General features: G+C 38.4%; 1 protein-coding gene and 1 pseudogene across 1 annotated transcript; one reads left to right on the top strand and one right to left on the bottom strand.

Annotated features, from left to right (window-relative positions):
* Nucleotides 1-404: 404 nt before the first annotated feature.
* On the bottom strand, nucleotides 405-27,741 carry LOC104589086 (uncharacterized). Its single transcript, XM_010247273.3, has 14 exons — nucleotides 27,295-27,741; nucleotides 20,265-20,426; nucleotides 19,949-20,014; nucleotides 19,648-19,794; nucleotides 19,368-19,481; nucleotides 19,007-19,108; nucleotides 18,705-18,890; nucleotides 17,079-17,168; nucleotides 16,874-17,008; nucleotides 7,946-8,068; nucleotides 3,198-3,283; nucleotides 2,512-3,124; nucleotides 2,344-2,421; nucleotides 405-2,007 (listed from the first exon to the last, which is right to left on the bottom strand). The coding sequence occupies exons 1-14, from the start codon at nucleotides 27,562-27,564 to the stop codon at nucleotides 964-966; spliced, it is 3,216 nt and encodes a 1,071-aa protein (XP_010245575.1). The 5' UTR covers nucleotides 27,565-27,741; the 3' UTR covers nucleotides 405-963.
* Nucleotides 4,491-6,695, top strand: LOC104589099 (uncharacterized; annotated as a pseudogene).

Raw genomic sequence — 27,741 nt, 5'->3', positions numbered from 1 at the left:
CCAGTTCGATCCAAGCCCAAGGCCTGGCCTGTGGCCTACCTCGGCACAGCCTACAGCCCACCCAGCCCAGGCCCGTGGCGTGGCATGGCACAACACAGGCCTGCACGAACCTGCACAAGCTTGAGCCATAAGCTGTGCTGGACCAACCCCCAAATTATCCCTGAAGAGAGCACGGCCCATTTTACACCTCTACCCAGAAGTGAACTCATCAACTATTCTATTGATGTGTAATTGATATTTTTGAATCTTGGTGGAAGGATAGGTTAGCTCAGGTCGACTTGAACTAGTAGTGACAAGATATGCCATCTGGGAATCAAAACCTCGGAAACTCCATTCCTAATGAATCTTGATGGATTCCTCCCTGACTTGGCAACGAGAATCAAATACCGACGCAGATACCCCAGTTTAACAAAATCAATCACATACAAAGGCAAACGTAAATCAATCCATCCATCTACAATTGTACAACACAACAAAGAACAGAGTAGTCAGTAGCCCAATCAAAAACAAATAACCAACCACTCGAAACAAAAACATGCAGAAAGAAACAAAAGTAAAATGGAAATCAGAAGACACTCGTGAAGTCCACTTGCCTTTTTACAATACCAAGTGTAACACCCTGTAATATATTCTATGGTAGGAGGAAGCCCAAGTCGTAGTAAAGAAAAATTCCTGTCTAGGGAACCACACACAAGCAGAACTTGAACGAAAAATAGAGGGAAGAAAAATAATGAAAAACCGTCCCGGCAACCCCCATCTCCCAAAATGTTGCTGTAATTGGCACTCAAATGCAGCACGAGGTACCAGTTAATTACATTATAGAGATGTTCCTCAGCCCAAAAAGCGGATGGCATTTCAAGGGAACGAACCCTCCTTGAAGAATTGCACTCTGCAAGTGTGGTGAGTTGATCTAAGTAATACCTACATAAATTACAGTCCTCTATACAAGTCATATACCAGAGACTATTTCTTGAGTACGTGTTTCTCATATAGAGCGAGGATGTCCTTCTTGTTGGGATTCCTCAACTGAAGCAACTCTGCACCAAAACCATGTTTTGTGAGCTCTTGCTTCAGTTTCAGCACGGTGAACTTAGTATAGTCCTCTGACTCTGTATGCTGACTGTGATTGTTATCATCACTGACCTTGAAAACTGAACCTCCATCTTCTGATTGGGCATACTTCAAAGGGCTTGTTGTACTTTTGGATCTCTTTCTTCCTCTGATTATCTTGTCATCAACGTCCATATCTTGGACAGATTCCAAACCCCCATCATGGTCATCAAGCCTTGAACGTTTCCCATGTGAAGCAGTTTTTAGTTTACTATCCAATGCTGTTTCATTCAGACGAACTGAAGTCAATTCCTGCTGGAGTAGATCCAATTTTCCTTGAGTGGTTTGTAGTTGTACAGATAGGCTTTCTGCCCTGTTGTTTGCCTCTGCTCGGGCTGCTCGTTCAGTTGCAAGAAGGCCCTCAAGAACTTGAACTGTGCTAGCCCTTTGTTCATTGTTTGATTTCAATAATGACTCGATCTCTTTCTCCCTCTCTTCAACCCTGGCCTCCAGTAGTGCCACTTTAGACAAGGCATCCATTTCAGAGGCACGAAATCTCTCTACTTCATCTGCTAGGTCAGCCTTCTGTCTCTCCAGGTTCTCGATGTTCCTTTCAGCTCTCTCAATTTGGGCCAATCGCTCCATTGCAACCCGCTGGACTTCACTTTTTTCCCTTTGAGCAGTGACAGCTTCTGCTCGTGCTATATCAGCCAAATCAGTTGCTCTCTTAGCTTCCTTTTCAGCAATTTTACATCTTTCCTGGACTTCCTCGAACCTCTTGAACTCAGATAGGTATTTCTGCTCCAGATGAGTCTTCTCTTGCTCCATTATCCTAGCTTCTCTCTCAAATGACTGAGCTGTGGCTTTAACAGCATCCAATTTCTCAGCTAACTCTTTTATTTCACGTTTCAGTGCCAACATTTCCGAGTCATAGCTCTTTACTTTTGCCTCAGCAGCCTGCAAATAGATTATAAAATATCATTACGTCATCATTGGAAATTCAAGCAGGAACATGAAGGTAGTTTTCTTTGTTGCAAGGAACCACTATCTTTGTAAGATGATGCCTTGACAATAAGATGCTTTTATAAAGTCTCGTAGTCTGGGTAGATGACTATATCTTCCATGTATAGCATCACCATTATAAAAGAGTATGGCAATGCAATGATACATCTAAAATAATATGTTAACATCTTTTGCAATAGCTACTTTTATAGACAGAAAGCTGCATAAATAGACACAAGAAGATTCAATCTGGTACTGTGTGGTACTCTTTGAACCCTCATAGAAACTTACTTTCAACTCCAAACTCAAAGTGGTGACACGCTGCTCAGCCTGTTCAAGCTCAGTTATCTTGCCTTTAATCTCCTGTTCCTGTTATTTATTAAGAAAAAAAGTTATTATCAGTACTTGTAAAGTAAAAAAGGAGAGTGGATGAAATTGAGGAGTGAAATAGAGATTAACCTTTTCAGCCAAAGTTGCAGAGAATTCCTCCCTCAAAGCATCTTCCCTTAGTTGTGTCTGCTTATTTGTTCGCTCTTGCACAGCAGCCGCCTTCTCCAGAGCAACCTTGGTTTCTCTAACAGCAACATCATACTTCCGTTTCCACTCCTCTGCCTCTTCTTGTGCAGACTGCGCTTGTTCACGAGCAGCAGCCAGCCTTGCTTCAGCAGCACTGGTTCTGGATTTGAGAATTGCTATTTCTGCACTTGATTGGTCCTCCTCAGCTTTCTGCTTTGAAAATATCTGTTCGTATTTTCTTTTCCATTCCAAGGAATCTTGTGCTGCAGAATCAAGATTTTTTGATAAGCTTGAACACCTCTCTTCCAAGGAGCTGCATTTGCTCTGCAAGGCAGTAATACGGCTCATATATTCATCAGAAATCTTCTTCTTGTCATTGATAGCATCTTCATAACGTTTCAGATATTCAGTTTTATACTTTTCACTTGCTTCCAGCTGCTTCTTAAGTAAGCCCAACTTGTCCTCGATAGAGCGGTGTTTCAACATGAGATTACTCTTCTCTGACTCAATTTGATCAAGAAGCTTCTTGGCAAGGTCAAGGATTGGCCCTTCCAGACTGGGAAGTTTGACAACATTAGATGAAAGTTAAAATGTAAACTTTAAAAATTACATTGGACAATAAGACAAACCTTTGCTGTAAGAAGACTGCAAGCTTCTGCCACTTTCCTGGACCGTGAGATGAAGCTTGATACTCAGATAGAAGGCCCTCAAGAACCTGCAGGGAATATTTATGGCCATGTCAAATAAGCAACATGCTGCTGATCAGTTACAGTACATCATACAAAATATAAATAATCATTGTGAATGAGGAATTCCCAGAATCACAATGGTGCAAAAGAGCATTTCCAAATAACTGATTCAGGCCAATGATCCAGTAGTTCGGACGGCACTTGGCATCCCTCTAAAAGATGAGGCACAGTATCAAACCCACATACCCACAGGCTCTCCATGGTAAGGTCCGTGGACCTCACATGCACCCTTCTGTCCCCACCCCATGAGCCCGCTGTAATGTGCTATGTAATACCAAAAATCACCGAGAACAGTTTACCTAGAAACCAAGCCCACAAGATTACTATATCTCAAACTTATTAAAAATAATACTTATATATGACATCACAGGTCCTTGGGTCAACCAAATGATTAGACTGCTTGACACATGGCCTGGTGGTCTTTCCAGTTTGATGGCCTGTCTTACAACATTGGTTTAATGGCCAATATTTCTGTTGAAGCTTCTAGTAATAACTTCCAGATGCACCCTGGATGGTTTATATTTCAATATGTTGACGGATACCTAAAAAGAAGAAATGATGGCCATCATGAAAAAAAAATAATATTTGTTATCACTAATCACTAAAAGAAAAATCCTTTTCATAGAAGTTCCCAAGCTTGAAACAGGGCAACAGACTCATGGATGAGTACACTACAAATTTCTTCAGCTTGCTTCATGAAATGTACAGCTGGAAGATGAGTAATCCATGGACAACATACGACTGGGCAATATTACCACTTATATATCAACTTGGGGATCATTTTTCCATCCTGATGTGGGCGTGTTTATTGGGAAGAAGTATCGCCGCCGGCAGCAGCAGTAATTGGGTGTTCTCAGTTCTCATCTTATCTAATTCCAGCTAGATACAGTTCTATCTTATCTATTCAGCATTCTTATCTTATCTGTTTTCAGTAGTAGGATTAGTAGGGAGTCTTATCTATTCAGCATTCTTATCTTATCTGTTTTCAGTAGTAGGATTAGTAGGTAGTCTTATCTATTCAGTGTTCTTATCTGTTTAGTAGTATAGATTAGTAGGGACTCTTCCTAAAAGTAGGACTCCTATCTCTTGTAATCTCCTATTTAAGGAGCTGATAATATTCAATAAAGGCATCGAAAATTTCAGTCAAGAAAGAGCAAAGGAGAGTTGGTGATCTCTTGAACAAATCACCACTAAGGCGCCAAGATAGGTTCCTCAAGAAAAGGGAGGAACAAGGGAAAACAGGAGGTTTTCCCCGTGGACCGACCCGTGACGAGATCCTATTCTCGGGCCCTTAACAATTTGGTATCAGAGCAAGGCGTCATGGGTGACCTTGAGCAGTTGAAGCCTAGGGTTCAGGATCTGGAGCTCAAGATCGTGGAAAACAGCACGGAGGTGCGCGAGATCAAGGACGACGTCCGAGAATTAAGGCGCTTGATGGAGTTGTACTTTTCCAACAAGGAAAGGAACCCGGAAGGGGCTGCAACCACAACCGGCCGCCGACCAGACATGGCAGAATCATCCGACAAGCAGCAAGTCGTTGCCCTAGCGCAAGTTAGCAACACCCAGAATGTCCCGATTAAGCAGGAATCCGGTGTCATCGAGGATTCCATCGACGAGAGTTCAAAGAAGAATAAGAGCAACTACTCCAAGGTCATCATCGCTGACCTCAACGTCGACCCTCCCGAAAGCGACGACGATGGCTGTGCCTCCATTGCTCCTCCTGATTCCACCAGGAGCATTAAGGAAGAAAATTGTGGGGAGAAAAGTACCTCAGTATGTAAAGACGTTGTGGTTGATGCCACAGAAGGAGAAGCTAAACGGTTAAATAAACTGGGGAAGTGTCGTTCAAGAATTAACAAGGGCAAATGTTCTCTTGAATGTGGGCCTGATACGGATGCCGATCAACACTGTCAAGGGGCTCCAGCATCCCGTGAGGAAAAAGTCAGTAGCCTTAAAACTGGTTTGGTTCATGTTGCAAGGAAGATGCCTAAAAATGCCCATGCACATTTTATACTTGGCCTAATGTATCAGAGGTTGGGTCAGCCACAAAAGGCAGTGCCAGCATATGAAAAGGCAGCAGAAACATTACTTTGGAGTGAGGAAGAGATTGATAGGCCTGAGTTACTTTCTTTGGTTCAAATTCATCATGCACAATGCCTCCTGCTAGGAAGTACAATTGATCATTGTGCCGATAAAGAACTCACGCATGAAGAACTTGGAGAAATTATTTCTAAGTTGACGGAGTCAGTGCAATCAGATATTAGACAAGCATCTGTCTGGAATACACTTGGTTTATTACTTATTAGAACCGGCCGTCTACAGAGTGCTATATCGGTTTTATCCTCTTTGTTGTCTATTGCTCCCGACCACTTGGACTCTCTTGCAAATCTTGGGATTGCTTATCTTCAAAGTGGTAGCTTGGAGCTGTCAATGAAATGTTTTCAAGATTTGATTCTAAAAGATCAAAACTATCCTGCGGCCCTAATCAATTATGCATCTCTTCTTTTGTGTAAATATGGTTCAGTTGTTGCAGGTGCTAGGGAAAGTGCTGGTGAAGGAGCTTGTATGCCTCATGTTGCGGCTGCAAATGTTGAAAAAGAGTGTTTGTTAGCTGCAGTCAGATCAGATCCTAGGGCTGCACATATCTGGGTGAATCTTGCTAATGCATACTATTTGGCTGGTGATCATAGAAGTGTTGGAAAGTGCCTGGAGAAGGCAGCAAAACTAGAGCCTAATTGCATGTCAACTTGATATGTTGTTGCGCTTCATCATATCAAGGATGCAAAAAGGTCTCAAGATCCCACTGAACAACTTTCATGGGCTGCGAATGAAATGGCTTCAATACTCAGAGAAGGGGACTCTGCAACAATTGAGCTTCGGATAGCATGGGCAGGACTTGCCATGGTTCACAAGGCTCAGCATGAAATTGCAGCAACGTTTGAAACTAGACATAATGATTTGACGAAAGTGGAAGAGCGAGCTCTGTACACACTAAAGCAGGCAATAGAAGAGGATCCAGATGATGCAGTTCAGTGGCACCAGCTTGGCCTTCACAATCTTTGTACTCTACGGCTCAAGACATCTCAGAAGTACCTTAAGGCTACAATTGCCCGCGACAAAGAATGCAGCTACGCATGGTCAAATCTTGGTATCCCACTGCAGCTGTCTGAGGATGAACCCTCTTCATTGGAACCCGATCCAGGAGGGCAAAATCATTCCACCTATCCGGGATTCCTTTGACTGTGTTTCAAGTCACCTATCCTGAATTCGAGCTTGAGGACAAGCTCTTAGTCCAGGAGGGGAGTAATGATGTGGACGCGTTTATTGGGAAGAAGTATCGCCGCCGGCAGCAACAGTAATTGGGTGTTCTCAGTTCTCATCTTATCTAATTCCAGCTAGATACAGTTCTATCTTATCTATTCAGCATTCTTATCTTATCTGTTTTCAGTAGTAGGATTAGTAGGGAGTCTTATCTATTCAGTGTTCTTATCTTATCTGTTTAGTAGTATAGATTAGTAGGGAGTCTTCGTAAAAGTAGGACTCTTATCTCTTGTAATCTCCTATTTAAGGAGCTGATAATATTCAATAAAGGCATCGAAAATTTCAGTCAAGAAAGAGCAAAGGAGAGTTGGTGATCTCTTGAACAAATCACCACTAAGGCGCCAAGATAGGTTCCTCAAGAAAAGGGTGGAATAAGGGAAAACAGGAGGTTTTCCCCGTGGACCGACCCGTGACGAGATCCTATTCTCGGGTCCTTAACACATCCATACCATGATCATAGTTGATGATGCTTAGAGTCTGATTTTGAAGGTTAGTGTAGAGTTGTAGGGCAATAATAGCTTTATTTATGATGCTGTTAGCATTCTACTTGTTAGCTGTTAGCATGTTAGTTGTTTATGTTTTTTCTTTAGTTGCTGATAAGTTATGTTAGTAGGGGCAATATTGTAAGTTTGCTATTTTAAAATCTTAAATATAAATAGCTGAGTGGGGCGGCAATGTGTAAGTCAACCCACACTCTTTTCTGAATTCTTTTTCTCTTCGACTTCTTCCTCTTCTATTGTCTGTTTTTCTTGTTGAATTCTCATCTAGAGTAGGACTGATCACAGTCTCTACTAGACAAGTGTTAGAAAACACCAGATTACTGATTACCTTTATTTAAAGGATAATAGTGATTGAGGATTGTCGAACTCATAACAGAAAGGCTAAAGGAGCTGGGAATTTTGATGCCACCACACTAGTTATGATCTACTCCATGAGGAGACCTAACTGTGGAATCAGACATGGACAATTTTGGTTTCCTGCCACAAAATACTAGATTTAAATGGTTTTAGGTGTTGTCGATGTGATCATCAATCAAGTAAATATCCTACTAGCCTGTAAAGTTATTATTATTATCATTTTTTTGTAAATAGAGCTTGTAAAATTATTAAGTATCTTCATATAACAAGCTGATTAAATTCTGAGGATGTAAACTATGATAGATAGAGAGAGAAGGATTATCATAAAGATGATAAGCATTATAAAACTCAAAACTTACAAAGTAGAAACCTAAAACTAATGGATTTATTTCAGAGAACTCCTAGTAGCAAAAACAAGGAACAAGAAAATCTGATAATGAAATTGACAACCTTGAGAACATCATCAATTTTAGCACCAGGAGCATGGCAAGCTGCTCGTAACTTCTTTTCCATGCCTTGTATGGTGTCTGAACATCTCAAATCTGCCTCCATATAAGCATTCCTCTTGTAGTCCTGAATCAATTACCAGTCCATATCAACAGCACCATAAGTCCAATATGTATTAAGAACTAGATATAAGTAAGGGTGTTTATTTAGCTTAATGATCTGAAAATATCAGTATAGAGAAATGTAATTCAGACTATGTTCCATTATTGGGAAGACAACTGAAACCACAGTACTACTAACCCATTTATTGGGAAGTCAACCAGTTAAAATTGCACAAGCAGTTGATAAATTCAACAAAAGAAAAATAAAAGAGAATGATATCTGTTCATTTTGAGCAGAAAACCTTCACAGATCCATCAACCACAAACAATATATGGGTATGGGTCTTCAAATACAAATTGATTGTTTATCCATAAAAAGCTTCCAATGTGAATTCCCAACAATATGTTTGGTTGCAAAGAAAATGGAAGAAAGGAAAAGAGTATCTAAAAGAAAGTGACTTTCCTTTGACTGATGAGAGAAACCAAAATAGAGAGAAAAGTTATGATGAACCAGGAAGGTAAATTTTCTATTTGATCTCTTTTATTTTTCTCTTCTAAAAAGGTAGACAAACAAAATAAAAATGGAGGGTGAGATAAAGCAAAAGTGGTCCTACGAGCATAGTTTCCAAGGTGCCAAGGTGAGGCTAGGCAACAGGGAGTGCCTTGTTGCCTAGGTACTTAGGTATCTAACTAGATTTAGCCTAGGCAATGGTTTAAAAAAAACCATAAATCCTGGGGTAATTCTCTAGGCTCCATAGCAGTCACCAACCATCACTCACTAGTAATTATCAATAATCTTCATCAGAAGAGTATAAGCATCAAATTAAAATATAGAAAAAACAACATATTCATAAGAAAAAGAAAAAAAGAAAAATAAGAAGGCTATAGGGTGGAAGAAGTATGTATTGATTAGATAAAATTTTAAGCTCTCCCTAAATTATTGGTTCAGATTTTGAAGTCTTCAAGGATTCAAGACAGCATACCCTAGCATGTTAATAAACCCACAAAAAAGAGTAATTTAGTGTCACAATGCCTATTTTATTATTATAATCTTAGAATAATATGAAGGCTATTGTCCAAAAAGCTAGGAACTTAGGTGAGGCAACCCTCCAAGGGCATTGTTATGTGCCCTAGGAGAACTCAACCCTAAAAGCTAGTTGTTAGAGGGAGGGAACCCAAGCACATATATACCCCACAACAGCATCCCATACTACCGATGTGGGATACCTTACATTAGCATCCCATACTACCAACGTGGGACAAATGGATCGTAACATTCCACCACGCTCTGCAGTCCCGGCACCCATGCAGGCTGGCTTTGCACTAGTCCGCCTAGTCCCAGCCAAACACTGCAATACCAACATCACCACTTGCACTGCAAGATTGCAAGTGGGAAGCATAGTATAGACTCTGATACCATTTGTTATGTGCCTTGGGAGAACTCACCCCTAAAATCTGTCAACACTCTCGGCTGAATAGAGAAAAGAACAAGAATAATTTTAGGAATGTCAAGAATGAATTGACCCCCACCTCAAGGAGTCTCTTATATATTAAAAGATATGTACAAATACAAGAATGCCCACATAGGGCTGAAAGAGAAAAAAGAATAAGATACATAAGTAATATACAACAGGGATTATACTAATAAGATACATCAAGTCACAGAGTCTCCACATCAGTTTATTTATAAGAAAGAGATATTGAACTCTTTATTCATAAAAAAAAAAAAGAGATATCGAACTCTAGTCATAGCTTTGGTGAAGATATTGGCAATCTGCATGCCCGAGGCTACATGAGGAAACGATATAGACCCAACAGTGAAAAGATCTCGGATAAAGTGGCAGTCCACCTCGATGTGCTTGGTCCTCTCATGGAAGACAGGGTTAGATTTAATCTTAATAGCACTCGTATTGTTTGCATAGAGAGGAATAGTAGGAAGTTGAATGTCAAGATCCATAAAAAGAGATCGTAACCAAACAATCTCACTGCAAATAGAAGACTTGGAGCTAGTGTCAGGACAACCAACCCAATCTGCATCAGCATATGCTCTCAACTAAATAGGAGAGAAGGAGAAGAACAGCCCCTAAGAAGTTGTATCGAATGGTGCGATGAATAGCAGTCATATGAGGCTGACGAGGGGCAGAAACAAATTGACCATAGTTGACAAGGCGACGCCTAGGCATGTAGGGGCTTTTTGGGTATCGCCTCGCCCAAACGCCATATGATGTATCTATAACATGTTGTAATTTTTTCATATTTAATGTTTTTATATTTTAAATCTATAATATAAATATAGACATGATGCACCGAATCATTATTTTATTTCTTTAATATTATAATAATTTTTTTATTAATTTCGTATCTTTTTAAGGTTTATGATAGATATGATATTCAAAGACGATTTATGAGAGATATAGATATGATATTCGAAGACGATTCCGGATATATCCTCGTCAAGTTCCAAGTTGTATGTCTTTGAAGAAGAAAGGCAAATCGATCTCAGAAGGTATGCTTTCTGTTCTTCTTCTTCTTGAACAAAAAAGAGGGGCTCTGCCCCTTCTTCTTTTCTTGTTTTGGAACAAAAGCAGGGGCTCCACCCCTAAGGGCTCCGCCCCTTCTTCTTTTCTTGTTTTGGAACAAAAGCAGAGGCTCCACCCCTAAGGGCTCCGCCCCTTCTTCTTTTCTTGTTTTGGAACAAAAGTAGGGGCTCTGCCCCTTCTTCTGTTGATGCTGGAATAAAAAACAGGGGTTCTGCCCCTTCCTTTTCTTTTTTTTGGAACAAAACTTCTTCTTTCCTCCTCCTCTCTTCTTCTTCTAGAACAAAAAATAGGGGTTTGTTTCTTTTTCTAGAAGATAGGGGCTCTGTCCTTATGTATTTTTATTTCAACAGCAAAAATTGGGGTTCATCCCATTTTTATTTTATTTTTCGTTTAGACATTAAGCAACACCTAGGTGCCCGCCTAGGCGACCAGGCGACCAAGCGCTCCCCTGTCGCCTAGGTTTGCCTTGGCGCCTTGAAAACTATGAAATTGACTAACAACCTGAACAGCATGAGAAATATCAAGCCAAGTCATAGTGAGATAAATGAGGAACCCCACAAGCTGGCGATACAAGGCAACATTGGGAAGTAATGGACCTTCAGATTTAGATAGCTTAAGATTTAGCTCCATAGGTGTATGTATATCAACATGCTTCTCATCATTAAGACTAGCAAGTTTAACAAGGTCAGAGGCATATTTCTGCTGACAAACAAAATACCCTCGACCACTAAGATGAACTTCCAGTCCCAGGAAATAGGTGAGAGGGCCCAAGTCCTTCATGTGAAAGGAATTATGAAGTAACAATTTCAATTCACGAATACCCTTAGCATCATTCCCACTTCCTAGTCAACATGTCATCAACATACAGCAAGAGAATGGTAATACCTTGAGGCCATCGCCTAACAAAGAGAGAGTGAACAGAAGAACTCTGACTATATATCCAGCAACAACTACAACATCTCAAAAGCGTTCAAACCATGCCCAGGGAGCTTGTTTTAGACAATATAGAGATTTTTTGAGGCGACATACTAAGGTAGAATCACTACAGTATCTAGGAGGAGGCTTCATGTAGACCGTCTCCTTCAACTGACCATGAAAAAAGGCATTCTTCACATCAAACTGGCATATGGTCCAAGATTGAGTGGCAAACAATGCTAAAAGAACACGGACTGTGGTGATCTTTGCAACAGAAGCAAAGGTTTCTTCATAGTCGATAACGTACTCCTGACTATATCCCTGGGCAACTAAGCGTGGTGATTCATCAGATTTCAGCTTAATGTTGTAAACCCAACAACTCCCAACAATGGAGGCATCTGGAGGAGCAAGCACAAGGTCCCAAGTGTCATTCTCATGTAAAGCATGAATCTCTGCATCCATGGATTCCTTCTAACGAGGGCTACTACTGGCTTCCTTAGTGATTTAAAAGGTGTGCCTAGGTGCACAGGCGGGGCGCATTTTAGGGTATGTGCCACGCCCAGGTCCTAGGTGCACCCCTTTCAAAAGGCGCACACCTGGTGCGCCCGATGTGCCTTGCGCCTCAGCCCAAGCATGCGCCTTTTTAAAATTTTGCGCTTTTTGTTGTTTTTTGAGTCTTTTGCTAATGTTGTTCTTTCACTCTTTGCAATAAAATATCTTCTTAAAAGGCAATGAAAGTTATACAATCATTATTTTTTATGCGAGAAATAAGAATTTCAGACCCTAACATACACTTGTTCGAGCCTACCTTGAAGGGTGTGGTACAAAAGAAACCCATAGAATCAAGAATGCAATCTGTTTTACATCACATTAGCTACTTGAAACAATGCAATTTAAGAAAAAAAAAAAAGAGAGATTATGGGTTCCACATGCTTGAAAATGCTTTATATGTTTGCTTTTATTTTTAAATTTTCATTTGAATATGCTTTACATGTTATGTTTATGTATTTTAATTTTAGATAAAAGGTTTTTAAAACATTTATTTTTAAACTTAAGTTTATATTTTTTATTAACATTATGTTTAATATTTTTATGAATTTTTTGCATTTTTTATTTTCTGACTTTTTATCTTTTAGCTTTTTCCGTAATTTTGCACCTTACGCCTCAGACGCAAATTGGCCCTTGTGCTTTTTTTGCGCCTTGCGCTTTTGAAACACTGGCTTCCTAGTAGGAGTGAGGAATATTTGTGCAAGATAGGGCAACAGACCAAGAGCTATGGTTTAAGGGAAAACCATAGCAGTCAGAAGGTCTAGGTATACGAGTAAAACAACAAAGAAGAACATACGTATCTGAAATAGATGTATCACTTACAGGAGCAATGGTAAGATGATCTGAACCAGGAGGAAGGAGAGTTGTAGGCACAACGGTTGGAGCACATAACCGCTTGCGAGAAGACGAGAAGAACATTCTTAGCAGGAGGCGGAGCATCTTGTGAATCAAAGTTTGGCAAAACATTAACAAATAGTGCATACAATCTAGTAATTCCGACAAAAAAGGAATTGTGCTCAAGGAAAACAACATTACGTGATATAGGAATGCGACAAATAGAGTGATAAGTCTGGAGAATGACCAAACAACTTCTGAAAGGGAGACATATTACCAAGAACAGAGGAAGGAATATAGTTGATCAAAAACACAGTTGTACTGGCTGCCTCTACCCAAAAAGAAGGTGGAGCATAGGACTCCTATAATAATGTCCTCACAACACTAAGGATATGTCCATTCTTGCGCTCGGACACACCATTCTACTAAGGAGTATCTGGACAAATTCGTTGCACTTGTATTCCATGATTCTTCAAATAGGATAAAAAATCTCCATCAGTGTATTCTCCCCCTAAATTCAAACGGAAAATGTGCACGTGTGATTAAAACCAAACCCACACCATAGCATGGAATAGCTTAAATGTTGGGAACACCTCAGACTTGTGGCGAAGAAAGTATATCCATGTGTACCTAGTACAATCATCAATGAACGAGACAATATTTGTATCCAAGCTGAGAAGAAACAAAAGCAGTCCAGACATCACTATGTATAAGCTTGAAGGGAGAGGTAGCATGCTCAAATATTTGAGGAAATGGTAAGGTATGACTCTTACTTAAGCAACAAGAAACGCAAGATGTATCAAAGGTGTGCAAGGAAGGAACTTTATTCTTAATAAGGCTTGAATCAAACAAAAATTTTAATTTTTCAGAATGTAAATGGCCCAAACGTTTATGCCATAAACGTTTTATGTGCAGTCCGGTTCTCTGAACATTGACAAAAACCAAAGTCCCAATTCAGCCCCAAAGGAGTATCAGGAGAAGTGAGGAACTTTGAGACAACGTCTATTTTATACAAGCAAACAAAGTACAAAGTGGGGAAGACATCCCTAAGAGCAAAGTTACCAACACATATCCTCCCAAAAATAAATAAAGTTTCTAGAACAAACATCATACCTGCAAAACCTTAGAAATTGAGGAAGCAAGCCATGGATTGCCACCACCTCATGTCACAAACTGTCCCCGTCTAGAGAGCATCTCCACAACCACTTTCCTAACAAAGCTGCATTCTTGTGGACCACATTACCTAATCCCAAACCACTCTCCTCATTACTCTTACACAAACATCTCCCATTTGATTAAATGATCTTTTTTACTTTCCCCCAGCTCCCACAAAAAAAATCCCTCATGACTTAGTCTAGCTTCTTTGCTTCCCTAGGAGGGATTCTAAAGATGGAAAGGAAAATAAACTAGAAAATTAGCAAGGGTAGCTCTTATCAAAACAATTCTACCTCCCAAAGAGATATAATTCTCTTAACAAGCATCCAATCTCTTTTCAGTCTTTTCCAAAATTGGATTCCAAAATCTACTCTCTTTAAGGTTAGCTCCTGGGAGAAAACATAAGTACGTTAACGGCCAAGAGGTAGTAGAGCATTCTAGACAAGCTGCTAAAGACTCTATTAGCCTCTCTTCCAAATTGACACATGCAATGCAACTCTTTACAAGATCGATTTTCAGGTTAGAGATCCTTTCAAAATACTGTCCAACATAAATGCTCCAGGTTAAAGAATCCAGATAGTATGCTATGTGCCATGCTACCATGTCCACTAATACACAAGTTAATCCTTTTTTAATATAACACCTAATGGCAGGGCTGGACTGCAAAAAAAAGATATAAGTCCACTAAAGTTTTGATGGATCACCTATTGCCAAAACTCAGAAACCTAGGTAATGGAAAATGCAAGCAAATGTGAAATTAGAATACTTTTAAGTATTATAGCCAATTATATAGCACCACCAGGTGTTAATTAAAAAGAATACTTTATGAAGATTAAATTTGTAAAGATACCATCTACAACTCAATATTTTCAAATTTCAAATGTTGGTTTGCTTCAAGTGACACAGGCCATTGCTTGGTGCAACGGTAAATCTCAATCTGAAAAGCATGAGAACATGGGTTTGAATCAGAGAAGTCACATTGTGTAAATATAGGCCAAAGGTTAGTTCCATATCCAAGTCTACCCCACCCAAGCATGGTTTAAAATGTCCCTAATTTCCCTAATATTTCCACAACATATTTCCATTTCCTAGGTTACTGACATGAAATTTTACAGAAATCAACATATTTCCCAATGAACACTACCAACACTATGTGGAGCAGTGTTCTCAAGCCGCCATTGACCCAGACGGTCGGAACATTCGGCCTAGGAACCATGCAGGCAACCAGTTCCATTTTACCTCAAACCCAGTCCTTGGCCAAAAACTATTGAATTGGTTAAGAACCCGCTAACCCAGGTGGTCGAACTGTCAACCTGTTCAATCCATTCAACGGTTTTTGTCTGTTTTTATTTTAATTTTTTTTATTTTTTAGTTGGAACAGGCTGTCCATTTGAACCGTACAGTCAAACCGTCATCCCGGAAACCAGTGGCCAGAAGAGTTCCAATTCCGGGTCGTTTTTTAAAATCTTGATGTAGAGTATAAGAGATAGCTTCGAAGACATATTTCTATCTCTATTTCCATGGGTAGCAACATATAATTTTATTGGAATTGACATATTCCCTAATGAACACTACCGGCAATATGTGGAGTAGAAGAAATAGTATTATAACATAAGTTAGAGACAATATTATAGATATGTGGAGTAACAATGTCAATGTCTGCCTAACTTAGATGATTACCACTTTGATCTAGCTCATATTCATTTTAAACATGAAACATGAAGTTAAATGTTAGTTTTTGTTTTGTAGTAGATAACCATTTACTTTTTCTATGAGTTCAAATTTTGCTTTAATTCTTTCTATCATGAAACTTTGAATCTTAAGGTTTACAGGACAACTTCAACACGTATCCTTTTGTCTTTACCTTTAGTTTCTTATCTTTGTTTTTATGATTTCAAACAAGATAATAATTTAAAAGGGTGTGTCTATGCTTCTTTTATCATTTTATAAAATATCAATTCTATGTTTTTGCATATTTTTCAATGTTTCCACCATGCCTATAAATTTTACAATATTTTGACATATCCAACATGTTTCCTATATTTGGATGACCGACATTTCCACCGACATCGACATTTTAAACCTTCTGCCTAAGACCTTGGATAGTCGAGACTATAATAGGGTAATCGCCCTTTGTTTGCTTCAATCAAATATTATTTAACTTATTTGGTTGCAGCCATCTCTTTTGGCAAATAATGGGATAATATCTAACTATTCATGAACAAGAAAATTATATTCACAATGTCAACACTCTTGTCTGAATAGAGAGAAGAACAAGAATAATCTTAGAGGTGTCAAGAATGAATGACCCCCACCTCAAAGAGTATCTTATATATTAAAAGATATGTACAATTACAAGAATGCCCATATAGGGCTGAAAGAGAAAAGAAGAATAAGTATAAGTAATGTACAACAAGGACTATACTAATAAGATACATCAAGTTATAGAGTCTCCACACACAATAAGTGCAACAACTACAAAGACCAAGAAAGACTTGAGGCACAACCAAAATAACAAATACGCCAAAAACTAGGAACCAATATTTGAACCTCAGCTGGGTTTCATGAGCAGATTCCATGAATACAACTTTAACATAAAGTTTTTTATGAACTACTTTCTAACACCACTGAGAATAGAACAGTAAAGGTGAATATATTGTACAAAAAGAACTGATCAAAAAAATATATTGTACAAAAAGTTAAAATTACCCAAACTTTAGCAGCCCAAAGTTTCTATGAAACCTCTAGCATACATAGTTTGTAGGAAAAGAAGCTATCTGGTTACTAAAGATCTTGGAGTACCTATACTAATATCCTAAAACAGAATTAATTATCACCTCGAAAGCCCTCTTGAAGAAGTTCTGAAGAAGTTTTTCATACTTTTGCCTTGCTGAACCAGCCCCCACAGCACTAGCGTTAAATGTGGCAATTGATTTTTGAACTGCCTCCTCATGTGCTTCTCTTAGAGAAACCTTCAATACCAAAACTTAAAAATAAATAAACATAATAAAGAATATCAAGTTGTACACAAGTTGCACTTACCTCTTCAGGAGGCTTTGAACGGTCAAAAGCAGTCATGTAAACTTCACTTGCTGAATCATAAGCTCTCCGACATTCTGCTTCTTCAACACTCTGCAAAGAAGAGTTCCTTAAATACTATGCTTGAATAATCCTTTTATCTAATAAATTAGGTTTCTACACAATCACAACATAGTTTTCAAGGTGCAAGGTAGAACCTTGTCTCCCAGTTGCCTAGGCAATAAGTTTTTTAATGTTAAAAAAAAACATAAATCCTAGAATTGTTCTCTAGGTTTCGTAGCAACCAGTAGTTACCTTTAACTAATAGCGTTGCCAATGATCCTCGTGAAATAAGTATAAATCTCATATAAAAACATAGAAAAGCAACATATTTATGAGAAGAAAATAAAGAATGAATTAATGAAAAGAAAAGAAAAATAACCTAGAAAATATAGGAGCTGAGTCCTTGTTTTTGTCCTAGGAAGAAGAAGAATGTTATCCTAGAAAAAAGAAACAAAAAAAAAGAAACTTAGAAAATAAAAAGGAGAAGGAATGGAGCCATTATTTTTATAGAAAAAAAAAAGAAGAAGAAAAAAGGACCAGAAGAAGAAGAGAAAAAAAAGGAGAAGGGGCAGCAAAAGGAGCCATTTAGCCATTGTTTTTGTTATAGAAAACCTCAGTTGCTCTTTTGTGTTGATTGGACAAAATCTCCAAGTTCTTCCTTACTTATCGATTCAGATTTTGAAGTCTTAAAAGGGTTCAAGACAATGTTCACTGACTTATGTGTCAACTGAATCAAAATGAACTTGATTCGAATCAAACTTGAGCCCGATTGCTCTTACTATTTACTCATTTTCTCCACTAAAAGACAAATCAATAAGTTGTTCAGTACTTCGGTTCGGCAACTTCAGCCTTTATCAAATAGCTCCTTCAAACATTTAAAATCAACAACTTCAGCCTTTAAGGAAGTTGGGAGCTCCTTAATGGATGAAGCTGAAGTTGAGTAGATTACCATGTCCTTGAATATCTTATTATTTACTCACTTTCTCTACTAAAAGACAAATCAATAAGTTGTTCAGTACTTCGGCTCAGCAACTTCAGCCTTTATCAAACAGCTCCTTCAGACATATAAAATCAATAATTTTCATATAGCAAGGATACAAACAAATAAGCAAAGAAACAAATCAATAGTATAACAAATCCAAGCAAACATCAAAATGCAAACAAGCAAATAAGAAAAGAGCACATTGAATCCAAAGTCCAAACAAGTATTGCAGCAAAAATCCAAACAAACAATCTGTAGTTTATATGTTTCTAATGAATAAAAAAACCAAACAAACAAGGAAGTATTCTATGATCTATTAACCTAGTGGTACAAGAATTGGTCAAAGATGGAGTTAACAGGGTAACGATGCATGATGATCAATTTGTCAAATAACAAACTTCCAAACATTGAATGAACCATCCATTGTCAATCCAAAATAAAAGAAAAAAGAAGTCGTCTAATGCAAGTTGAGGCCATGCCATCAGACCATCAAGTGCAAAACAGAAAAGCTCTGTAAGTTTCAGAGCATCACAAGAGCATCTTGACAAACTAAATTGTGAATGGAGGAGAAAGAAAAACAAGAAATCTTGAAACTCATTACTGACCTGCCATGAGGAAGATATTGTAGGCACTGCACCATTATTGAGAGCATCTAGAAAAGATTGAGTGACACCTGCTAGAATGGGGCCTGTCATTATTGTAGCACCTACTTGCTTGGGCCTGGTTCTCTCAAAAACAAACCTAGTCAATGCATCCAAACCAGATCTAAATTCTGGCCGTAATTTGTCCAACTGCATACAGCAAGCCAATACCTTAGTTTAGAAAAGAGATAAAAAAGAGCGCTAGTTAACATGAAGTCCCATTTGCAAAAAATTATACAATAAATGCAATGAGAAAGACCACTCACAGGGATCTGATCAAGTCGTTGGAGATCATTTTCATTGTTCAATGGCCGAACAAGGGCGAAACACTCACGATCTGGGAAAAGAGCACGAATGGATTCTCGGATCTATTGATCATTACTTAATAGAATTAGAACTTCCATTTGGACATAAGCAACAAAGCACAGTGCAGAAAAGGCATAGTCAGACCTAAATTTCCTAAGCGCAGTCTGTACCATATGATATGCAAAACTCAATTGTTTAATGGGGGTACCAAAAGCCCAATCTAGGACTCTTTCTTTTAGTTTGATAAATAAAATGTGGATGCATTTGTAAAAATTCATCCACAATTGTAATCATATGAAATAAAACCAGAGAACATGATACCTCATTCCTGGCAGCTACATCTTTTCCACCTCCTTGCATTGGCCTCAAGGCTAACTCTAGGTAATCACGTGGTGTTATTTTTCTATTATCCTCTACTAAATCCAAATAAAAATCCTGTAAGTCACAAGTTAAACAATGTCATCAGCTACCTTGAGAATGCAAAAATTTACTTACCATGACAGAGAGATCAATTGCAGCAAATGATGAAAACCAGAAGTTTGTAGTAACAAGGATGCCATGTTTACATAAAATCTCTAAAAAAAAATTAAGATTAGATCACCCTCAGAAGCCAAACAAAAATTGGCGAGAACTGCCCAAGCTCAGATGCTGTAGTCCTTCCTCCTCCAGAAGCTCTAACACGAATATGTTTGGTCATTTCAGTCACGAGAGAGAGACGATCAAGTGCAGCTTCATCAATACCACCCATCTGAAGTAGGAAAGGGAAACAGACTAGGTAGATGAACCAAGAAATCAACCAAATAAGAAAATAAAGATATTACTTTAAAAGTAGAAACAAATGCAACAAATCATGTAAGGGAGAAAGCAGCCAAAAACAATCAATTTGCAAAAGAAGTCTGAACCTGGTTGTAGATAAACATGCTGGATAAGAGAATGGCCAAGGAAAATATCTGAGTGCTGTATGTTCCCTGTTGAAGAATTGGGAATACAGGAAAACAATTAGATATCAGAACACGGAGTGTAAAAACTAAAAACAAAATAAAACATATCATTCAGTGTATCACAATATTTAATTACTAGAATAGTTTGAGCCTCAAGATCACAAAACAAATCTATAATGAATATGTTGGATATAAGATTTCATGTGATCATTTAAAGTCAAATATTTGGGCATTTCTAAGGGACGAAGACCTTACAATAGACAGAGTCAGAACTAACCGTTTGATCATAAGCATCAATTCCTTCACTGTCAAGAAGTAGGAGACTGTATTCAGTCCCATCAAGTGCAGTTCTCTTTAAAGGTGTGCTCCACATCCAAAGCCCTTTGGTGCATGGTCGGTGGGTCGATGCAACTTGAAACCCAGTACTCCTCCCAAGAAGCTACCGCATATTTAAACAGCATACACACATAAGTTACATAGATACTCTATTTTGGAGATCCAACAATGAAACACTGCTACCGTAACTGATTAAATAATCCAAAAATATAGACCATTTTTAGTGAAGCTGCAGTTCTTTAACCATTAGTGTGATGCATATCAGTCACAAAACATAGTGATTAACCAGATCTAGTGTCATTTGCTGATCATAAGGAATAAATAACTCATTAATGATTAATGCGTCCTGGGATGGAGCCAACATATTTGCATGCAACAAAATGTGGAACTTAACAATTTAGATTAAGCATAATAAGTACATATAGAGAAACATGTTTCTGAACAAATAGGATGTATGAAACAAACTTCAAGAAAGAAAAAGAAAAAGAAAAAAAATGACTGCTTGAAAGCCAAAGCTTGCAACATGATTTAAAATTCACAGGAAATGGTGTCTAAGCTATCTTGAACATCAGACCAAGTTGAACAGGGTTCAAGATTCAACTGATGAGCTGAACACCCAAACCTAACCAACCCAATCAGAATTTTCACCTGAGTTTTTGATTAGCAGCTTAACACAAGTTTACCAACCGGTCCAACCTAGACCTGAACTTCATTGACTTCGACTGGGCTCATGTTGGGTCTGAATCCTTGAATCCCACCAACGAGCAGTCAAATGTGTTATTAGTTATTACTTGTTCGGATTGTCCATCTGCTTGGACAGCTTGACTGAGATTTCAACTCTAGATTGTAGGGATGGTTTTTCTACCCTAACTCAAGCAGATACACAACTTGTTCTGTGTTGATCATCCACGAATTTTCCGCAACAACCAATCCTTCAAAATCCAGAGTCTTTACATATCAGCATTGCCAATAGCAATAGGACCCAGTGTTTTAAAAATGCAAGGTATAAGAAAATCTCAAGGGTCTTCTAGTGCCTGAGGCAAAAGGCTCAAGGTGAGGTGTGTGTTTTCGATGCAAGGCACAAGCATTTGAAAAAATAAAAAATATAAAAGCCTATTAGCTCAAATAACATATAAAACATATTCAAAGTAAAAAATGTGAAGGTGAAAGCAAACATATGTGGATTGTACCAAATTGCTTCAAGCTGGAGGTCATCTGTGATCATTTTCAGCGGCCTAGGTTTGGTGTCCCTAGCACAACACCTTGATCCCAGCTTGGCTCACAATGCATGCAACATATGTGTGTGTTTATATTATTATATATTATTTATTATGTAATAAATATACTATATATTTATTACAGTATAATGTCCATACTTGTCCTGGAGCCAAAAGTTAAATTAGAAATTTAGAATATATTAATAGTATCACCATTGCAAATGATGTCTTGTCCAAATATTTAATCCTTAATCTATTCATTGATTTAAGGCATTGAAGTACAGTTGAATGTCTTATCAACTTTTTGTAATGATGGGTAGTTCAAACATTTAAAAGTTTACAATAAAAATTTTCAAAATGTAAATCAGACATTAAAACATCCTTTCATCATTTTACCTTTTTCTAAATTTAAATCACATGTAATTAGAATCTAAACACATGTATTTAAATATAAAATTTTCAAAAAGCTGAAATCTGAAGGCATTTAATCATAGGCCCAGAACTAGGCCAGGCCTGTGCCTACCCAGGACCTGGCCTTGTATTTCAGGCCCAGGGTCTGGGCCAGGGTTCAAAGCCCTTAGCAGAGGTGCTGGGCTCAGCCTGGCCCATGATCATTCAAACACTCAATAATTCAAGCATGATGTTAAAAATGCATTCCTAAGCCTAGGAGATCAGCCCTTCACATCCCTAAAAGCCCCTTGAAGCAAAAGTCAAAACAAGTTCATGTGGGGGTTTGGGACAGTGCCCCAATCCCCAAACCTAAACTTTTTCCCCATATAAATTTAGTGGTTGGTTTTTTATTTTAGTTGCAACTCATTCCATTTTAGGATTAAATTTGAATATTAGCTGCATTGTAATGCTTTTTAAGTGAAAAGTTTGCAATTTGAGAGACTATTTGCAAGAACTAAGGCTTTAGGTTGTAGGAATACTTACTTTTTTATTTATTTTTATGTAATGACGAGTATAATTGTAATCTTCTTTTTAAACACACAAGTATAAATATGAAAGGGTTTGTGCCAACCTTATTTGATCAACCTCTTCGTTGTCTCTTTTCTCTTCTCTATTCCTCTCTCTCATTCTCTCTTCTCCTTCCTTCCTCCTTACTTCTTCCTTCTCTCTCTGTTGTTAATTCTACATGGTAATAAGAGCGATAGGACTCAGATTGGTTAACTAGTAGTTCTCTATGAAAATCAACCAAGTCAGTAAGTGATTGGTGGTTAAAAGAGGGAGCAGCAGGGTATCAGCAGCTAGTATAGAGGTCTTTACCCCTTAGTCAACATGACTTAAGAAGAATTTTGAATATGATCAAAGGCTAGAAGAGATCATTTTCAGCCTGGCCCAGAAATATCGGGCTTGGGCCTAGAGGTGCAAGGCAAAAACCTTTTTGAAACAAGGCAAAAAATTTTAAAAAAAAATCAAAGAATATGCAAAAAAGTTGCAAAAAAATGTAAAAACTCAAAATAAATGAAGAAAATATTAAAACTAATATTAATTACAAATGCAGATTGTAATATTTTAAAAGCTTATTAGCTCAAATTAAAATACATAACCATAACATATAAAACATATCAAAAGTGAAAATGCAAACAATAAAATCAAACATAACATATAAAACATATTCAAGTATGTCAAACACTCAAATTTTCAATTTCTTTATTTCTTTCCTAATTGCACTATTTCAAATAGATAATACGATGTTAAATATGTTTCATTCCTAATTCTACGAGGAGGCAAGCCCAAACAAATCCGTGTTAGGGTCTTAAGTTCTTAATCCCTATAAAGAAAATGCTTTTATCTTTTAGAAAATATTTTTCATTAGAAAAATGAAGAGGGGGTAAGAAAATATCTTCCTACCTATCCAAACAAGATGCTCATTCTAGAGGCTAAGATCTAGCTTCCCTCATCAAATGAAAAAAAAAGGGGGGCCCTCACCTCCGCCATCTGTCTTGCATCCATCCAACCACCATATTGGAGTCTACTTCAACTTTCAGTCAAAAATACATAAGAGAGAAGCTTAACCTCATACCAATGTTTTAAAGCGCAGAGGCGTGACACGAGGCATTCCACTATCTCGAGGCATGAGCCGTAGTTCAGAATGTAAGAGGCATAAGCCTACTTAAGAGGAGGGGGTAAGGAGGAAGGAGGGAGGAGGAGGGAGAAGAGGAAGGAGGATCTCATTTTTCTTTATTTTTAATAAAAATCTTTTATATTAAGAAAAATGAAGATGCATAGCACTAGTTAAAAGGGGGGTCTTGTCAAAGGGGTCCAGGGGCTTAGCCCCCAGCCCACTATATTTCCCCTTATCTTTTCTTTCCTTCCCTTTCCTTTTATTTTCTTTCTTTATCTCTTTTTTTCTTCTCTTTCTTTCTTTTTCTTTCCCTTCCCTTTCTTTTCTTTTCCTTTCCTTTCCTTTTTTTCTTTTTTCTTTCTCTTTTGTTTTTTCTATCTTTTTACATAAGGTGTGCATGAGGCGCATAAGGCATACGCCTCTAGCATGCCTGACGCCTCATGAAAAAAGCGTATGAGGCGTATGCCTTAGAGGGGTCAACGCCTCTAGCATATGCCTTACAGCGTCTTGGGGGCGCCTCCAAGGATATGCCTCCCACACCTTTTAAAACACTGCCTCATACTTTGTTGGAGGAAAAAAAGCTCTAGCTGGAGTCACCATCTCCTATGAGACCCAACTACACCAGCATATTCTGCTACAAAACCTCCCTTTTGTAGTAAAACCCTTTACCATACTTACCATATTCAGAGTTCTAAAGACTCATTCAATATTAATTTGCACTCCAGCATTCACTCACTCTTCACCCAAAAGAATAAGCAAGCAATGTATGGGCAGAAATAAGGCCAGCGGACTTTTTCTCTTTTTTTCTTTGTTTTTTGGTGAAATGTTTTGACTATGTTTTCTTTCATGATATTTTAGTAACTTGTAGGGGATAAATAAAAGTAGCCTCACCATGGAGGAATTGGATAAAAGTAGTCTCACTTGTAGGGGATAACTTATAGAGAACGAACTTTGGGGAGAGGTGGAGGAATTGGATAAAACATAAAAGTTTGTGTTTCTTCTCCTTCTTTCTCTGTGTTGGTGAATAGGGCCTCTTGTGGGATATTTCGGAGTTCAAGAGGATTGAGACAAGGGAACCCTTTGTCTCCCCTACTGTTTATCTGTGTGACTGAAGCTCTTTCCAAATTGGTGGAGAGAGCATGTTCAGGAGGGCTGATGGAAGATTATTAATTCGGGAAAAGTGAAGTTAAGGTTTCCCTTCTCCAATTCATAGGTGATACTTTGTTTTTCTATGATGCCACTTGGGAACAGCTAGAAGTTGTCAAAGCAATCTTGACATGGTTGGAGGTAGTGACTGGTTTGAACATCAATATATCCAAGAGTGAGATATTGGTTGTGGGGACAGTTGAAAATTTGGAGTGGGCAGCAAAATGGGGATGCAATGTTGCGAAACTCCTTACAAAATACCTTGGTTTGCCACTTGGTGACAACTGCAGACCAAAAGCTATTTGGGATTCCATAAAGTTGATAAGAGGCTAGCTTCTTGGAAGACAAAGTATCTGTCAAAAGGAGGTAAAGTCACTCTAATAAAAAGTGTACTTTCTTCCTTGCGAGTTTATTACATGTCCTTGTTGCCGATCCCAATGAACAAAGCAACACTTTTGGGAAGAAAATGAAGGATTTTTTGTGGAGAGGGCAGAAGGAGGAAGATAAATGTCATTTGGCTAAATGGAAGACAGTCCACAAATCCAAAGATCAAGGGGGCCTAGGCATCAGATAATTAAAGGAAGTCAACATAGCCTTGCTAGGAAAATGGTTATGGAGGTTCAATTATCAGTCAGATAGCCTTTAGAGGAGGCGAATCTTAGCCAACTATGGCCCTAGCGCTAGAGGTCGGATAGTCTTTGACTCACTTTTCATGAAGGGAATAAAGTACGAAATTGGTAACGGGCAAAGGGTCCTTTTCTGGAAAGATCAATGGTGTGGAGATGGCCTCCTTAAGGACAGATATACTGACCTCTTTGAAATTGTTGTAGACAAGAATTCAACGATGGCAGACTACTTGGTTAGGCAGAACGGGGGATGTGTTTGGAATCCCTAATTTAGGAGGAATCTGAACGATTGGGAAGTGAGTTCTCTAATAAATTTTCCGCAGACTTTACATAATGCTCAATTAAATGGAACTCTGGAGGATAAAGGGAAATGGATTTTTGAGAATTCAGGGGTTTTCTCTTACAAATCTTTCTACAACAACCTGACAAGGGAGGAAGACTCTGAGTTCCCAGGCAAGAAGATCTGGTTCAGGAGTGTACCATCGAAGTTGGCTTTCTTTGTGTGGTCATCAGTGCAGGAAAAAATATACAAGAGAAAAGTACAGAAACTACAAAACATCTTCTGATTCACTGTGAGTTTGCTCAATGACTCTGGGGGTAAATATTGGAAATATTTGGGGTAAAATTGTGTTTTCTGGATGATGTGAAGAGTTTCATGTTTGCTTGGTGGCAAGGGTTTAAGTAGGGCTGGAAAAGTGGTCTGAAGCATTATTCCCACAGCAGTTTCCTGGGTAGTTTGGTGTGAAAGAAACGTCAGAATTTTTGAAGGGGGTCAAAACTCAAAAGAGGAGGTTCTCAAAACAACATTGGGCATGTTATACTCGTAGTTGGCTAAGCACTCTCTGTTCAAAACAAGACATAGTGACACACAAGCTCTTTTTTTGATAGGGACTTTCTTTTGGACAGTTTTTTGTAATTTCTTATTGGACGGGTTCTTTTTATTTTGGGCTTTGGGATCTCCCCTAGTACAGATTCTCATTGTACAGGGGTTTGGGATGATTGTTAATCTTGATCCTTTTTGATACACAATACAATACTTTACCTTTTTCAAAAAATAAATGAAATAGCCTCACGTCATGTGAAAGGAGATCTTATAGTTGTCTCCATGTCTACAGGTTATAGTTCAATTTTTGTTCTAGCACTTATGACTAGAAAAAGAAATACCTAATTCAAATTGACCAAAACATCGCATTTTTCATTTTTTTCTCTAATATTAAATTTCCCATTTCTACATATTAGTACGAACTTTATTATAATGGTGGAAAATTTGCAAAAAGATCCTAATTGGGAAACTTTTGGAGTATCTAGAGTTCTTCAAAAAGTATGCTACAGGGTACAAAATTTAAAAATTCCATCATCTATTCACCAGGAAGTGCACACCATTTAGAAGTTTCAAAAGCAATACCGGCATTGAGAAGTAGAGAGAGGCAGTATTCTGTTGTTGGTAGAACAATCACATGAAACTAACTTCAGTCCGAGGTTTGAGTCGTTTGACATCTAAGGGGAATCCAAATTGAATAAATGCCTAACAGGATTTCAGAATAGTACCAAAACAACGCATAAAAGATGAACCCAATTCCCAATTCTAATTCCATCAAACGGTTCCACAAATTATGAGAATAGGAAAGAAATTGGAAATAGCTGAGTAGGGCACACAGACCATAAACCATGTATCAATTTCTTTTTGATTTTGCCTTTTCTCTTGGATTGGGTAGTCTGCTGTTTGAGTGTTTATTAGGTTATCGATAGAAGACGGGATCGAAAGACAGGGCTGTGATATCAACACCCAAACACTTCCAACTCATAACAAAATAAGCTTCTTCTGCACTTGCCAATTAAAGTTCTAAAGGCCCACGAAAGGAAAAACCCTAGAGCACTAAACATAAAGCGCAAGAGAAAGCTCCAAGACAACACCTGATTTAGAATGAAGCTCTTGCCCTGGCGAGCTCGACCGCAAACCGAGACGACCCCAATAGGCCCTTTGACGAGCTGAAGCGTAGCGACAGCCTCAGGGTCCATCCTGAATTTGCCTTTCTCATCGCAATAGACGAGACGAACTGGCCGGGCCGGGCCCGTTGCGACCACTGTCGAGGAAGAAGGAGAATGAGGGAGTGATTGAGGAGAAGTATCGATATTGTCCTTAGAGGCAGACGAACTGCCTCTACCCCATAACTTCTGCATCATCTTCTCTCCACCGATTTTTCCACTTTCGTGCTCGCTCGCTCGCTCTTCTTCTCTTCTGTGCTTTATTTTCTCAGTGGAGTGTGTTTTATTCAGGAAAAGGAAAAGAGAGATCTCGAAAGGAGTGAGATTTTAAAATGGCGGAGGGAAGTTGCCAAGTTGGAGAGATTTTGCTTCTTT

This window comes from Nelumbo nucifera, chromosome 1, assembly GCF_055504915.1.
Source record: "Nelumbo nucifera cultivar China Antique chromosome 1, China Antique-T2T, whole genome shotgun sequence".
NCBI classification, from domain to species: Eukaryota; Viridiplantae; Streptophyta; class Magnoliopsida; order Proteales; family Nelumbonaceae; genus Nelumbo; species Nelumbo nucifera.
The sequence above is the reverse complement of the archived record's forward strand: the minus strand, read 5'-3'. Positions and strand labels throughout refer to the sequence as shown.

What these genes read in the sequence shown, in the direction of transcription:
- LOC104589086 (XM_010247273.3), bottom strand. Translation starts at nt 27,564, where the DNA reads ATGATGCAGAAGTTATGGGGTAGAGGCAGTTCGTCTGCCTCTAAGGAC. An exon ending in TCTTCAAGAGGGCTTTCGAG is followed by an intron (nt 8,069 to 16,873) that starts GTGATAATTAAT and finishes TAATTGATTCAG; the next exon opens with GACTACAAGAGGAATGCTTA. An exon ending in CTGCAACTTTGGCTGAAAAG is followed by an intron (nt 2,422 to 2,511) that starts GTTAATCTCTAT and finishes AATAAATAACAG; the next exon opens with GAACAGGAGATTAAAGGCAA.